General features: G+C 39.0%; 2 protein-coding genes across 4 annotated transcripts in view; one reads left to right on the top strand and one right to left on the bottom strand.

Annotated features, from left to right (window-relative positions):
• The window catches only part of MANBA (mannosidase beta), a 589,447-nt gene that overhangs the window by 167,413 nt on the left and 404,835 nt on the right, over nt 1–17,199 (top strand). The gene's annotated exons all lie outside the window — the stretch shown is intronic.
• Nucleotides 1–17,199, bottom strand: part of NFKB1 (nuclear factor kappa B subunit 1) — a 122,307-nt gene that overhangs the window by 21,650 nt on the left and 83,458 nt on the right. For all 3 annotated transcript variants that reach the window (XM_060299752.2, XM_030845109.3, XM_030845108.3), the window contains 5 exons: nt 12,361–12,452; nt 9,929–10,067; nt 3,858–4,001; nt 2,487–2,576; nt 580–765 (listed from right to left, as the gene is read on the bottom strand). In XM_060299752.2, the coding sequence (XP_060155735.1) occupies nt 580–765; nt 2,487–2,576; nt 3,858–4,001; nt 9,929–10,067; nt 12,361–12,452 (651 nt within the window). The remainder of the gene's footprint in view (nt 1–579; nt 766–2,486; nt 2,577–3,857; nt 4,002–9,928; nt 10,068–12,360; nt 12,453–17,199) is intronic.

Genomic DNA, 17,199 nt, shown 5'->3' on the forward strand with positions numbered 1-17,199 from the left:
TATGTAGCCCACAACTCTACATATTTACTATCTTTCTCTTACAGAAAAAGTCTTCCAGGCATAATCTAGGATGACCTAGACCCATGACACATACTCTAATGGGTTCTGGTTCCAAATATGCACTGTCCCTCCTAATCCTAATTCTTCAAAGAAGGCATCAGGATAAAGGGAAAAGTCCTTATTTTCAGGCGAAATTCCACTTCAGTATGACAGTCGAGAGAAGGGAGACTGTCAAAGTTATGCAAACTGCTCTCTCTTATCTGTGGTGGAAATGATTTAGGTTATCTCTCATGATACCCTAAAACTGCATGACCACGACTGGAGAAGCACATGTAAATTTATGTACTTTATATTCATATATAACACTGGGAAAGTGGAAATCCCAGTGTGAATAAAATAACCTGGCACATGCTTTTCAAAAGGCACACAGGGCTCTGAAGAGCACGCTGAACTAGATGTTGATGTATCGCCTTGAGGTCAACAGAAAATAAACCTGTCTTCTGGAAATAGGTTGTCCACCTAGAACTGACCCACGCCCTCACCAAGCAGTACAGTGCAGTCCTCTGTGTGCTCACTCACCCTGGGAGCTGTGCTTCTCCTCCTTTACTCCTACTGAGTACGCCAGATCAGCCTCAGTGCCCCGCTTGCAGGACTCTTTATCTTGCTTGGTGGTCTCTGCTGCCTGCCCGGAGAGATTTATGGCCTCTCTGTCATCACTCTTGTCATAACCTTCAGGGTCATTTTTAGATGAGGTGTCTATGGTTCCTAAGATAAAAGCAAAAATTCAGCTTTTTTTCCTCAGTAAAATCTATTAATTAAGTTATAATTCACTGTTTCAGCAAAGGTCAGATAAAGGTAGGAGGCAGGGTTACTGCAAAGGGAAAAGAAAAACAACAATTTAAAATTCCTTTTAAAATGGTCATAAGTAACACGTTTTGGAGCTATTTTAAAGTCACTTGCAAAAAACTTTTTTTAAATTGAGGTATAACACTGTAATAATTTCAGGTGTGCAATATAATCACTCAGTCCTTGTACACACTGCACAATGATCACCACAGTAAGTCCAGTTAACGTCCATCAGCATATATAGTTACAAATTCTTTTTTCTTGTGCTGAAAACTTATTTAAGACCTTAAAAAAATTTTTTTTTACATTTCTAAAAATGTACACCTCATTCTGTTTATCTGTAAAGGAGAAAAATGAAATAAAGCTCTTCTAGGAATTGCAAGGAAGTGGAATTTTTAAAGTTCTTGAAAACAGAGCAGCTATTTTTTTCCCTAATGCTCAAGCAGGTTGTGAAGATGTGATCTCAATTCATATTCTTTGGTGTGGGAGCTATCCAGTGCACTGTTTCTGATCACAATCTTTCAGGTCCTACTATGCTACCTGACAGCTACTATGAGAACACGGAGATTTTACAGGCAGACCTGGTTCAAATCCTGGTTCTGCCACGAACAGATAGGTACCTTCAGTGAGTGAATGATCATTTCTGAACCTTGGTGTGCTCTGTCTGTAAAATGAAGACACTAATATTTTCCTTACAGAGGAATCATAAAGATTACAGTTAAAACATGTAAAAGCACCTGACGTAAAACAGGTGTTGAAATACATGAGAAGACCTTGTTGTATTATTTCTTCAATGAGTACACTAAAATGGACATGTAACAGAAGTATGAACACATGATGTGACAACTGCTAATTAGGGGATACATTTTTTGTTGTTGTAAATTTATTTATTAATTTATTTTTGGCTGCACTGGGTCTTCGTTGTTGTGTGTGGGCTTTCTCTAGTTGTGGCAAGCAGGGGCTACTCATTGTGGTGCGTGGGCTTCTCATTGTGGTGGCTTCTCTTGTTGCGGAGCATGGGCTCTAGGCACGTGGGCTTCAGCAGTAGTGGCACGTGGGCTCAGCAGTTGTGGCTCACGTGCTCTAGAGCGCAGGCTCAGTAGTTGTGGCGCACGGGCTTAGCTGCTCTGCGGCCTGTGGGATCTTCCCGGACCAAGGCTTGAACCCGTGTCCCCTGCATTGGCAGGTGATTCTTAACCACTGTGCCACCAGGGAAGCCCCCAGGGGGATACATTTGATGAGAGAAGACCATCCCTATAAACCTCTAAGTGTCTTCAAAAGTGTAGTATTTAAGAAAAAAGAGAGAAAACAGCTAAGTTTGGTGACTTTTTTATGTTTGAATAGTCAAGTCTCTCCATATCCCTATTTAATGTTCTTTTCTTTCCCCTGTTCATGCCACGTACAAAGTAAATGTATAAATTTAAATATAGTATCAGGAATAGAATCTATACTCTCCATAGGAAATAATAATTTTTTGGAAAAGAAGTATCTTCTTAATTTACTGGCATTCATCAATTTTTTTTCAAGATAATGTTGTGGTGAGTAATGATTAAAAAAAAACGTTTTGGCTTTAATTAATTTTTAAATAATTTTTTTCGTTCTTTTCTCAGTACTAAAAAAAAAAGAAAAGTGTTACTTACCATGCTTCATCCCAGCATTAGATTTAGTGGTTCCAGGGTGGAAGGTAATTCCACCATATGTAGGAAATCCATAGTGTGGGAAGCCATACCCTGAAATGGCAAGCAAAACAAATGAAACCTCATGATGATTTTTTAAATAAAAAGAAACTCAGCAAACATTACTGTCCCTCCCTCTGGTGAGAACAGGCTTTGGTGTGCCCGACACGGTCCTTCTGTTGAGACTTAGTGATAAGGCACATCACTGGGGGTGCTGGGACGATCAGAATTCGACTCTGGCCAGGTTACATTTTTGGCAACCCAGGCAGACCCCAGGCTCTGGGCAGCGTGGAGGAGCTCATGCTGGAGAAAGTCTCCCACTCCTGCATGGAGGGGAGAGGCTAACGGTGAGTGGCTGCCACCCAAACTCAGACTTGCTGACACAGAAGACAGTCAAGTAACCCCTGGAGGGAAAAACTGAACAAAACAAAATACAGAAACATATACTGGCTCCTCAAGAGAAACATGCCCCCACTGGTTACTCTCATGCGTTTCTGCTGGAAGCACAAGCTGGTAAAACTCTGGGAAGCAGTGAGTGTTAGTTGTCGTACTCTCTGACGTAGTAATTTCACTTCAGAGAATCTAATTTACAAAAATTATCTGGAATAAAAGAAAAGCAATGTGGATAGAGGAGTTCAGTGCAAACGTTTTAGATAAGAAACAGGAAATAATCTTCAAGTAAGTTATACTACGGTTTGTTCATTTGATGAATTATTACAAGTCATTAAAATGATGCTTAAAAATGATGCTTATGTAAAATTTCTATTACCATCGGGAAATGCTTATGTTAAACCGTTAGGAAAAAGCAGCATACATGACTCTATACACAATCATGATAATAAATAGGTCATACGAGTAAATGGATTAAAACACTATGCAAAATAAGGATCACAGCTGTGCTTGGAGAAATGTATAAATATGTATTATAATGTATGTACCTGCCAAAAAACAATAGTTAATCTTTGATGGCAGGATTTTATGTATCTACAACATAGTGCAAATATAATATGAAACCTTTCCAATGTTTCCAAAGAATACCAAGACAACTGTACCAAAAAACAAAAAAAAAAGGAGGGGGGAATATACCAAAATGTTAAGAGGTATCCTTTGGGTAACTGGCCTTCGTGACTTTTTTCCTTCTTACAGCTTTTGGTATTAATCTATCTACATATTATAAGATGAACATGCATTTCTTTGGAAAAAAGTTTGCTGGGAAATTTTAAGTCATGTAATATATCATGTTCAGTAATGTCACAACACTCAACCCATAGACAAGGAAATCTAGGAGAAGAAAATCTGCCCTTTCAGATGTGAAAGAACAGGCTTGGTTCGTACCTGGGCCGGTACTTCCAGCACCACCGCCTCCACCGCTGCTGCCGAACATGCCTCCACCTCCAGCTCCTGCCCCACTGCCGCCACCGAAACTATCTGAGAAATTGGGCATGAGCTTCTGCCGTTTCCTCTGCACTTCCTCTTTATCTGTATTTAAAGGAAGAGAAACCAGAGGAGAAAAGATTGATTCAGCTCCACTACTAGCCACAGAGAGAATACTGATTCTGATGGTATTTTTAAACATCTTAAAGGGAAATAGAAAGCACCCAAGGAGGAAGAGACGCCAAATGTCAAGAAGCATTATATTTATTCCAATAAGCACAAAGACCAAGAGCCAGCCTCAGAGGGACCACAGAACAGTACACACCCAAATTCTCTCTGCCACTGTTTCTTAAGTCCCCCCTGTCATTCAAGTTAGTGAGAGACTAGACTGCCCATCAAAGATGAAGAGACTGCAAATACTGAATGAGAACAGCATTACTGAGCATTTTCACTTGGTCATACAAAACAACTGTTACTAATCAGCTAACATTTATTATGCGTCTACAATGACCTAAGTGCTGAGGATAAAGAGAAGTATGACATCATGTCTTTGCTGTCAAGAACCCTCCAATATAATTTTAAGGTTGTAGGGGAAAGACTTAGAGACGAAGCACTAAAATGCTATATGTTAAATTCATGGTGCCAACTAGGGTTCCAGGAGTTCAAGGAAGGACTTCTAGGGAGTCTCTGTGGGCTGGAAAATTCAGGAAAAGGCTTCCCAGAATCAACTCTATATCAGGAGAGGGCAAAGGGAGGATGTTCTGGGAAGGGGATGTAGAGGGAAAGTAACGAAGGAACCAATGTGCACTGCGTGCTTATGAGAACAGCAGTGGATCAGCTTAGCTGAAGTGAAAGTTTAGTACGAGGAATTCTTGAGAAATGGGACTGATTGGGACCACATTGCCAAGCACCTGGATTATGAACCTAAGGGATTTAATTTACAGGCAGGAGAGCCATGGAACGTTTTTGAACTGGGGAATGCCATGCATATGGTGGTATTTTAGAAAGATTCATCTGTCGCTGGTGCATAGGATAAAATAAAGAGTCAAAGTGAGAGGCAGAGACAGTGCAGACATAAGGTGTTGGAGGCTGTTCCTTGGTGGTCACCACAATAATAAAAACGCGTGCATCCCAGAAAGACAATAAAAGATGGATCTGTAGTCATTGGTAACTCGAGAGTCTAAGACTCATGCAAGTCTAAGACCACTACTTGACTAAAATACAGTGATGCCCTCTGAGATTTTTGATTGGCCAAGTCTAGATACTATTGAGACTTTCCCCCCTCATTCCTCATGTGGTTGCTCTGTTTTTCTTTTGCTTCTCACCAGCTCCACTGCCCCTGTGAGTTCTGCCACTGCCTTTGTGGTCTATTGTTCCTTTCTTGTTTCTTCTTTCTGTTTCCCTTTCTTTCCCTTCTCTGATTTTCCCACCCAATATATTTTTTCTCCCTTCTCTCTTCTGAAATAAAGCACTGAAAGAAGTTTTTGGTTTTTGTTTAAATTAAATCAACAGTCAATATGGTATTCTTTTTTTCAATCAGCAGCCCAATACTTGACAACTGTCCTATTTCTGATTCTTCACATCAGTTCTGGTCACTGTTTATGTTCAGAAAGATCTTCACTTATTTCTAATTCTGTCGTCATTTCAGTCATCTCAGGGCTAGAAAGAATGCTGTTGTGTACTGATTATCTCGTGATCATCTAAGTGCAGTTGAAAGATAAGCAGGGGAAAGTAGGGTAGCAAAGTACCCTTAAAAAATAATCTTTTAAAAACGGATCCTGTCCAGACTCGCTAGGAAGAAAAAAGCCAGCATGGGTCAACTCTGAAGAAAACATGCTTCCACCAGAAAGGGTGACCTCGAAGTGGAGAAACTTGAGCAATTTCCTTATCAAAGGTTTTGGACAGATAAAGTTTCTCCATCAGTTGTATCATAACTAAGTCACAATTATTACTCATCCTATAAACTGTTGATCTCACATGGGATATTAGTTCATCAGAAATATGAAATACAAGAGCAAGGCAGACAACATATTCACCTTTAGAAATAAATGTTATCTACTGACACGCCTTCTAGCAAAGAGATCATTTGGTATTTGCTAGGTACTCCTTTTGACTTATAAAACAGGGACATTCACTGGTTATATTTCATTGTAAAATGGGAATTTTTAAGACTCAATTTAAAAATATTAACTATCCTACAGCCATTAAGATGTTAATAACAAGAAACTGATATAGAAAATTCCATGTGACAAGCTTTTTTTTTTTAAATAGAGGTTTCATTTGTTTTGCTTGCCATGGAATTGAGCATGGGGATTTTCACCCTGGGTTTACTTACCCTTGTGGTCTGCTTTTGACAGTGGACCATGGGATGTACTATGAAACATCAACCTATTCTAAAAGGGGCCTAAGTGGTCACTCACTACAAGTTCTACTTTTACAGAAGAGGAAACCGAAGCTAGGATGTTGAGGGACTTGTATGAGGTCAGGGCTCAGTGACGAACAGATACAAGGTCTAATGAGCATTCCATTATATTAGGTCACCATTTCGGGGGAAACACTCCAACATATCTTTGCTTCCTTTAATAACTGATGATTTAAGATAACAGCTTAGTTCACAAATGTTGATAAAACTTTTAGCCTCTACCACCTTATGCTGTGCATGTGCCTTAAAAGTATCTCATTCCCACTTTCTGGGTTGTAGTTTGCCAGTAAACACGCCGGCATTTATCCTGACCATACCTTTCATAATCTACAGATTATGATTCTGTTTCTCCCTAATCTCCATCTTTTCAGACTGAAAAGTCATTATGGTCTTTCTTTGCTTTTGTATAACAGTTCCTCAACCCTCTTCTTCCCTTGCCAACCATCCCTCTCCTGATTATTTTGATTGTCTTCCTGGACCCACCATCTCCATGACGTTTTTATGAGACACAACGTCAATGACCATAAAGGATGCAGAGTTCGGGGCTGCATGATTCTGTACAACAAGAGGAATATGATCTATTTCTTTGTCTAATGTCTTAACTGGTGGCACCCAACAAGTTACTAGTCTTTCGGGTGAGGATGGCAACTTGGTTGGTCAAACAATAACTTAGCTCTCAGATATTTAACAAGCATCTACTACGTGACCTACGTTGTCCGAGATGTAGCAATAAATATGAAAGACCAAATCTGTGACCTAAAGAACACAGGTAGGAAGAAGACAATATACACATAAATTAATAGGTAAGATAATTTTACATATTGATAAAAATAAGTGAAGAATATAAAATGAAGCAATGAGTTCAGGAGTGACTGCAGGGGCTGGGGGCAGTGGAAGGTATATTCAAGGACTTCTGAGAAAGGAGCACAATGATTCCTTGGGTTGTATAGTTTAGATTGATCTTCACATAGCGACTCGGATGCTAAATGGCCTGCTACTTTTCTGGCCAGTCACACAGGCCTGGTGCAATCATTTGTCCTCGTGATTATTTCAACTTGGGATTTTATAATCCAGAAGGTTCTCTAGACTGAGGTAATTTGTTATCTTCAATAAAATTGTTCTAGTCTCACAACAACTCAACCACAATACATGTTGGCCATTCCTTCTGTGGAGCTCAACTACAAACTCTTATTTTTCCAGATGGTTTTCTATACTGTTCTTATAGATGGAGCTTTTAGTCAATGACAACCTGGAAGGTAAGTGCCTGATGCATAAAGGTGAGATTTTGAACTTTCAGGAGACCCCATTCTCTAATTCCAGCCCTGGATAGCTCCTACCATAAGAGGGTAGCAAAGAAAGTAATAGTCTGAACGTGTCCCTGCTGTATCAGACTCTTTTCAGGCACCGATACCACTGGGAAAGGGACACAGGCAGCCTAGAAACCAAGCTCAGCTTTGAGTATTTCTAGGCTTACACATGTGTAGGTAATCTGGGTTTCCTTTTTTTTATCTGATTCTCTGTGTTAGAAAAATTGACATTATTTTGAACACGCATTTTAGGAGAAGAAATCTTTTTTTTTTTTTTTTCCCCTCAGAAACTGCAAAACAATTTTGCTCTGTTTCTCTTCTGGGTCTACTTTTAAAGAAGGGTGCTTAATCCAAAGCAGGGATTTTCAAACTTCACGCCGAAGGCCCGTTCGGAAGCCCTCAGGCGGTTCCTGGGCAGGGAGGGAAGTGCGGAGAGGTAAGCCTCCTTCCTGGACGAGCCAAGTGGGCGGACTTGCCACCTCCACTTCAAGCCTCTCCGGTTTATATACTGGGATTTCGCACGAAATGTCACGTGGAGAGAAAAAAAAGGATCCTCTGCTGACAGTGTTTTCAAAGCACCAGTAACGGAATGCACTGTACATCTGACCCATCAGTGGAGGGGCCACAAGCTCAGAGAAGAAACAAGAAATCACAGACCCGTTTTCTAAATGCTGCTGCCACATGAATTCTAGGAAAAGAAAGCCCTCCTCAAAGATCCCCCATCCCATGTTGCTATCACAGGATTAGCAGCCATGTGGATCGTTGCTGCGGCACCTTTGTGGGTTCCAGCCTCAGCCAGGACCTGGGCGCCCTGTCCCTCCCCAGTCTCACTTCCCTCTAGTCCAGGGGTTTCTAATTATGTTTGTGCCACAGCCTCTTTTGCAGTCTAGTGAAGTCTACGGATCTCTTCTTAGAATCACAGTTTTTAGTATGTAAAATTCAAAACAGGATTACAAAAAAAACTAATTGTTTTAAAGTACACTTCTAGCCATGGAGCCCCATAGGGGTGAGTGGACTCCAGGTTAACAAATAACCTTTGAGGCCTGTTACCCTCATTCCGAGAGGAGTCTCAGTGTGAATTTCCCACCCTGCCCTCTCTGGAGTTCCAGTCCTGCCTTTTGAATGGCCTGTTAGGAATCTGCCACAGGGACCTAAAATGCAGCATGCTTTAAACTGAACTCTGTCTTTGCCCACCCAGATCTACTTTTGCTCCTTTGACTCTTCATCAGTTCAACCACATCACAGCCTTCCCAGGCTGGGATTCCTAGAACCGTCCAGGACTCCTGATTTTCTCTTTTCACCCCCTACCCCAACCAGCACCTGGGTCCTCTTGACACCATCCCTGCACTGCCTCCTGAATCCACCTTCTCCTTTCACTCCACTGCATTAAGACCTTCACTAACTTCACCATTGCTCACTTGGATTCTTGCATTCCTCCTCTGACTCACTGTCTGCTGCCCAGATAGTCTCTTCAGTGTCTACAGAGAGAATCAGAGGCATCATTCCAAATCCAAACTGGCCTGGTCATTCCCCTTTCCAGAGTCAATGCAAAACTCTTTAGGTGCCAATCACAGCCCCACAGAGCCTGGCCCCGGCCTTCCTCACCTGCTGTGGCCTCCAGGAGTGCATCTCAGTGCTCATAATGCTCACTTCTCCCTGAATAAACACTAGCTGTTTTAGCTCCTCACGTTTCCTAAGTCTAGGAAACCCTTTCCTTCTCTGTTGCACACTCAACTACTGAAATACATCGCTAATTTTCAGGACCTTGAAGAAGCCTTCTTCTTGGTGGCTTCTTCAGAATCTAAGGTTCGTTCTCCTTGCATTCTTCTACGTTTTTGTGGACACCTCACTGTAACAACTGAAGGAGACTTATGATCTCCCCTTCTCGGTGTGTCCTTTGTGAGGAAGAGAATGCTGCCTTATTCATTTTTATAGCTCTGCAGTGCATGGTGCCTGAGGCCAGTTGACAGAGTGGCTGATTCTCCTACACAACAAGCCTTATCTTTTCATCTCAACTACCTGAACCCTGAGGTAGTCAATAAATGATAGATTCTCAAATTCAAAGAGAATTTTCAAATGTCTAAATCTCATATAAAACTCAATGAAATAACATTATTTTAAAAGGCTAGACTTAATTCTATGACCCCCAAATCATATATTACTTCTTTCTTCTCTAAAAAGAAGCACCATGGACCCAGAAACCAGTTACTAGGAAGCTGTTCAAAGGAGGAGACTACCTGATCTTTTCTAATCAGACCATCCTCTTGTTGCAACAAGCACAAGTGTTTAAACAACCAAGTTACCCTTGATTTCAGGATAGTAGAGAAAAGGTTTCGGTTCACTGGTTTCCAAATCAGATTTCCTCCGAAGCTGGACGAACACAGAGGCTGGTTTTGTAATGTTGACATCTTTATACTTTGGAGTTTTGAAGACGATGGCAAACTGCAGGATACAAAGATCCAAATGTTGGAGTAGGACTACACTTCTTTTCCAGCAACGCTACTCATTAAACACACTCTTTATGCCCAACGTTTAGACACAAGGTACTAAAAAGTATATAACACCTTAGAGAAATTTACAACCTTAGAATTCTATACCCATACATTTTTACTAAATTGCCAATGTGAAACTGAAATATAAGATTATGCCAATGTATTGCAAAACTTCATTAGTTCACTCGTCTAAAATTTCCAATGTCTTTCAGTATAAATAATCACGTGAATAAAATACGTTGCATACATCTTCTCCTTTTCCAAATTAGCCTTAAAATCCTCCAAGATTATTTACAGCAATATCAGAAAGGCTAGTCGTGGAAAGAGAGAGTGAGGAAGGTGGTACTACTACCAGCCTGCCTGCCAGCCAATGAAGACAAAAAACTAAACCCTGTAAGAGAGACATCATGACAGGGTCAGTGTATTGTGAGGTGAGGATGGCCAAGGCTCTAGGCATACACAGGGCATTCGGTAACACCCATAAGACAGCCTCCTCACTGATATCTGGCAGTGCCAGAATAGTCAGGCATTTTCACAGTTTTTAGCTGGATTTTTTTTTTACTTGATCCACAAAATTAATAAGTTCAAGCTAACAGTTATATACAGAACCTTCCACCAAACAAAAAAGAAAGGATATAATTATTTTCAAGTACACATGGAACATTTTAAAAAAACTGATCATAGAGTCACAGAGAAAGACAAAAAAATTTCAAAGAACTTATATCTAAGACCACCTTCTATGACCACAATATAATGTTGAAATCATCAACCAAACATCTTTTAAATGTTTGGAAACCTAAAAATGGACTCCTAGACAAAAAATTTAAAAGAAAATCATGATAGAAATGATAAAATAAGAACCGAGCAATAATAAAAGTATTATGCTATCAAAATGTGATCTCACCTTATAGCTTTAATGCGTTTGTAACAAAACGTATTTTTTTCATTGAACTATGCTTGGGGCCGAATCACCGGTGCTGAGGGGCCCGCTGCTTTGAGCAGCCACGCAGTGTCAGCATTTAACACCCCGCCTCAAAGATGTTTTAGCTGGATTTTTTGACTATGTAATGTATTCACATGGATCAAGCTTCGTAAATATAAAAAGGTATACAATGGTGTACACTGAAAATTCTCCTTGCCATTCCTGTCCCTCCCTGTTCTGTTGTATTCTTCCAGAGTTTCTTTATGCGTATGTAAACATAAACATAGAATCTTTTTTATATACACTTTGCTTTATATCTACCTTTTAAAAAATTTTAATGTTGTATCTTTGAGACTCTTCCATATTAGTCCATAGAGTACTCATTCTTTTTAATAACTGCACAATATTCCATCACATAGATACATCATAATTTATTTAACTGGCCACTTACTGATAGACATTTGGATTGTTTCCAACTTTTTGTGAAAACTGTATTCCTCAATCGTTCAGTGTAATCATTAAGATGAGGATTCAGCATTTTCATCTCTTAGTCGTATACTCAATTGTCACCAGGAGATCTTGATTTATCATGATGACATCAGCCTCAACTAGAAGACTCCTCCTTTCAACACTTTTCATTAGAATACCCTTTTAACAGGTCTCCGCATATTACACTGGTAGAACATTGTTATGGACTAATTGTGTGCCCCCAAAATTCGTATGTTGAAGCCCTAACAGTGTGGCTGTATTTGGAGATAGAGCTTTTACGGGAAGAATTAAGGTTAAATGAGGTCATAAGGGCAAGGCCCTGATTGGACAGGATTACTGTTTTTTAAAGAAGAGCAGAGAGCTTACTCTCTCTCTGCCCTGTTAGGACACAACAAGAAGGTGCCTGTCTGCAAGCCAGGAAGAGAGCCCTCACAAGGAACTGACACTGTCAGACCTTGACCTGGGACTTCTGGTCTCCAGAACCATGAGCTACAAATTTCTTTTGTTTCATCCACCCAGTCTATGATATTTTGTTATGGAAGCCTGAACAGATGAATACAACACTTAAAACATTTCTACTAAAGGACCTAAGGGCCACTGCCTTGTGGCTAGCTGATCAGACACCCAAATGAAATGCCTTGCAAGGTCTAATACAGCCTTGCCCATAATTCTATGGTATGTAACTTTTCTGGAACACCTGCAAGACACAGTGCTCTTTTATGAAAGTTAAATAAATATTTATGATTTTTCCTTGTTTTATATATGGAAACTAGTGAATTTCAATAAGGCAGAAAATGTAGAATCATCTTCATCGCCATCATCATCCACTTACTTGTCTATGAACATCTGTGGGGGAAAAATCTCCGAATCCTTCCCAGATTCCACCATTTTCCTCCTCCTCGTAAAATCGAATCTGGATATCATCTGCAAACAGTCACGTCCAGATGTATAATTTCACATAGTATAATAATATTCAAAAACATGAAAAATAAAGCTTGTTCAAGATTCTACCTATAAATACTACGTACTTAACCTTTTTCAAAAGTAATTAATATAAAATACACTTTTGAATTATTTAAAATTTTTAGTGAAAATTTTCTATTAGTTACCATAGTAATGGGCCCCAAGATTCATTTACAATGACAGAGTACTAGATTTACCTATTCAATCTGAGTTTTCTCTTAATCAGTCTTTTCCACTTCTTCATCCCTAAACCAATTCACTCCTGAGAAACACGAAGGATAGTGAGGAATATCAGAATCCCAAAAGGTGGTTCACTTGATACAGATTCACATAATAATATTTAACTAATATAAAGTTTACTATATGGCAGACACTGTTCTGAGTGATTTTATATGTATATATTAGCTGATTTAATCCTCACAACAACTTTGTGATGCAGGTCTACTATTAATATCCTCGTTCTGCAGAAGAGAAACTGGAGGTCAGAGAGGTTAAGTAACTTATCTAAGGTTGAAAAGCTAGTAAATGAAGAGGCCAGGATTTGAACCCAGTGAAGTTTCAGGCTCTTACACATTCTACTATGCTACCTCCCTATAATATTTTATTAGTCCATATTAAGAAACTGCTAAATATATCATGTTGGTCTAGTCCCTTCGGGTTAAGTTAGAACATCTAAATTTCACACTTCAGTCATGGGTTCTACTCCTGCAGAAATATGACAATATAACTCAGGTTGGCATCTCCCTGGCTTCACTTCCTATTTCATAGGAAGGTGTACACTGTTGACTTGCAAAAACTAAATTTATATTTCTATTTACATAGACTTTTAGGAATATTAGGGTTGGATAAGACATATTATATACTGGTTAATACCTCTGCCTTCAGGTAGGACTACCCTGGACCTAGTTATTCAGATTCTTTAAGCTAGGTTCAAGACTTCTCTTAATAAGCCATTCCAATGTAATGATAATGATTAAGAGTCACATTTACAAATAAAGGTACTCAGATTGTGTTTACTCATAGTATGCACAACCAGAAATCTAGAAATGCATATTACTTGGATACAGTGGGTTGAAAGAATACTGACACCAAAACCTGCAGAGAAAGTGTAAACATTTTTGGGATACAGATATATATTCATACCTTTACCTTAAAATCTTATCTCGTTTTTTCTGACTTTTTAATCTCAGAGCATTTAGCCTCAAAGGAGAATTTTCTTTGTTTTAAGCCATAGTTCTTTTAATAGGGGCTACATTTCCAGCTATGCAGTTGCTTACTTTGAAAATGCTCATTCTTGTAGTGAGTATATCTTTCTTTCTTTTCTTTTTAGTGAAGAAACTACATTATTTTTATTGAAAAATGTGAAAGTGAAATATTATATTTTTTGCATTATTATTTTTTAACATCTTTATTGGAGTATAATTGCTTTACAATGCTGTGTTAGTTTCTGCTGTATAACAAAGTGAATCAGCTATACGTATACATATATCCCCAAATCCCCTCCCTCTTGCATCTCCCTCCCACTCTTCCTACCCCACCCCTCTAGGTGGTCACAAAGCACCAAGGTGATCTCCCTGTGCTATGCAGCTGCTTCCCACTAGCTATCTATTTTACATATGGTAGTGTATATATGTCCATGACACACTCTCACTTCGTCCCAGCTTACCCTTCCCCCTCCCCGTGTCCCCAAGTCCATTGTCTACATCTGTGTCTTTATTCTTGTCCTGCCCCTAGGCCATGAGAACCAGTATTTTTTTCTTGTTTTTAGATTCCATATATATGTGTTAGCATATGGTGTTTGTTTTTCTCTTTCTGACTTACTTCACTCTGAATGACAGATTCTAGGTCCAACCACCTCACTACAAATAGTTCAATTTCATTTCTTTTTATGGCTGAGTAATATTGTATTGTATATATGTGCCACATCTCCTTTATCCATTCATCTGTTGATGGACACTTAGGTTGCTTCCATGTCCTGGCTACTGTAAATAGTGCTGCAATGAACATTGTGGTACATGACTCTTTTCGAATTATGGTTTCCTCAAGGTATATGCCCAGTAGTGGGACTGCTGGGTCATATGGTAGTTCTATTTGTAGTTTTTAAGGAACCTCCATATTGTTCTCCATAGTGGCTGTATCAATTTACATTCCCACCAACAGTGTAAGAGGGTTCCCTTTTCTCCACACTCTCTCCAGCATTTATTATTTGTAGATTTTTTGATGACGGCCATTCTGACCAGTGTGAGGTGATACCTCATTGTAGTTTTGATCTGCATTTCTCTGATGGTAAGTGATGTTGAGCATCCTTTCATGTGTTTCTTGGCAATCTGTATATCTTCTTTGCAGAAATGTCTTTTTAGGTCTTCTGCCCATTTTTGGATTGGGCTGTTTATTTTTTTGATATTGAGCTGCATGAGCTGCTTGTAGATTTTGGAGATTAATCCTTTCCCAGTTGCTCCGTTTGCAAATATTTTCTCCCATTCTGAGGGTTGTCTTTTCATCTTGTTTATGGTCTCCTTTGCTGTGAAAAAGCTTTTAAGTTTCATTAGGTCCCATTTGTTTATTTTTGTTTTTATTTCCATTGTTCTAGAAGGTGGGTCAAAAAGGATCTTGTTGTGATTTATGTCAAAGAGTGTTCTGCCTATGTTTCCCGCTTTATAATGTCTGGCCTTACATTTAGGTCTTAATTCGTTTTGAGTTTGTTGTTGTATACGGTGTTAGGGAGTATTCTAATTTCATTCTTTTACATGTAGCTGTCCAGTTTCCCCAGCACCACTTATTGAAGAGGCTGTCTTTTCTCCATTGTATATTCTTGCTTCCTTTATCAAAGATAAGGTGACTATATGTGTGTGGGTTTATCTCTGGGCTTGCTATCCTGTTCCACTGATCTATATTTCTATTTTTGTGACACTACCATACTGTCTTGATTACTGTAGCTTTGTAGTATAGTCTGAAGTCAGGGAGCCTGATTCCTCCAGCTCCGTTTTTCTTTCTCAAGATTGCTTTGGCTATTTGGGGTCTTCTGTGTTTCCATACAAATTGTGAATTTTTTTGTTCTAGTTCTGTGAAAAATACCATTGGTAGTTTGATACGGATTGCACTGAATCTGTAGATTGCTTTGGGTAGTATAGTTATTTTCACAATGTTCATTCTTCCAATCCAAGAACATGGTATATCTCTCCATCTGTTTGTCATCTTTAATTTCTTTCATTAGTGTCTTATAGTTTTCTGCATACAGGTCTTTTGTCTTCTTAGGTAGGTTTATTCCTAGGTATTTTATTCTTTTTGTTGCAGTGGTAAATGGGAGTGTTTCCTTGATTTCTCTTTCAGATTTTCATCATTAGTGTATAGGAATGCAAGAGATTTCTGTGCATTAATTTTGTAACCAGCTACTTTACCAAATTCATTCATTAGCTCTAGTAGTTTTCTGGTAGCATCTTCAGGATCCTCTATGTATAGTATTATGTCCTCTGCAAACAGTGATGGTTCTACTTCTTCTTTTCCAATTTGAATTCATTTCTTTTTCTTCTCTGACTGCTGTGGCTAAAACTTCCAAAACTGTGTTGAATAACAGCAGTGAGAGTGGGCAACCTTGCCTTGCTCCTGATCTTAGTGGAAATGGTTTCAGTTTTTCACCGTGGAAAATGATGTTGGCTGTGGATTTGTCATATATGGCCTTCATTATGTTGAGGTAAGTTCCCTCTATGCCTACTTTCTGGAGGGTTTTTATCATAAATAGGTGTTGAATTTTGTCAAAAGCTTTTTCTGAATCTATTGAGATAATCATATGGTTTTTATCTTTCAATTTGTTAATATGGTGTATCACATTGATTGATTTCTGTATATTGAAGAATCCTTGCATTCCTGGGACAAACCCCACTTGATCGTGGTGTATGATCCTTTTAATGTGCTGTTGGATTCTGTTTGGTAGTATTTTGTTGAGGATTTTTACATCTATGTTCATCAGTGATATTGGCCTGTAGTTTTCTTTAATTGCGACATCTTTGTCCGGTTTTGGTATCAGGGTGATGGTGGCCTCGTAAAATGAGTTTGGGAGTGTTCCTTCCTCTGCAATTTTCTGAAAGAGTTTGAGAAGGATGGGTGTTAGCTCTTCTCTAAATGTTTGATAGAATTCACCTGTGAAGCCATCTGGTCCTGGACTTTTGTCTGTTGGAAGATTTTAAATCACAGTTTCAATTTCAGTGCTTGTGATTCGTCTGTTTATATTTTCTATTTCTTCCTGGTTCAGTCTTGGAAGGTTGTGCTTTTCTAAGAATTTGTCCATTTCTTCCAGATTGTCCATTTTATTGTCATATAGTTGCTTGGAGTAATCTCTCATGATCCTTTGTATTTCTGCAGTGTCCGTTGTTACTTCTCCTTTTTCACTTCTAATTCTGTTGATCTGAGTCTTCTCCCTTTTTTTCTTGATGAATCTGGCTAATGGTTTATCAATTTTGTTTACTGTCCCAAAGAACCAGATTTTAGTTTTATAGATCTTTGCTACTGTTTCCTTCATTTCTTCTTCATTTATTTCTGATCTGATCTTTATGATTTCTTTCCTTCTAGTAACTTTGGGTTTTGTTTGTTCTTCTTTCTCTAGTTCCTTTAGGTGTAAGGTTAGGTTGTTTATTTGAGATGTTTCTTGTTTCTTGAGGTAGGATTGTATTGCTATAAACTTCCCTCTTAGAACTGCTTTTGCTGCATCCCA

Source organism: Globicephala melas, chromosome 5 (assembly GCF_963455315.2).
Source record: "Globicephala melas chromosome 5, mGloMel1.2, whole genome shotgun sequence".
Taxonomy (NCBI): domain Eukaryota; kingdom Metazoa; phylum Chordata; class Mammalia; order Artiodactyla; family Delphinidae; genus Globicephala; species Globicephala melas.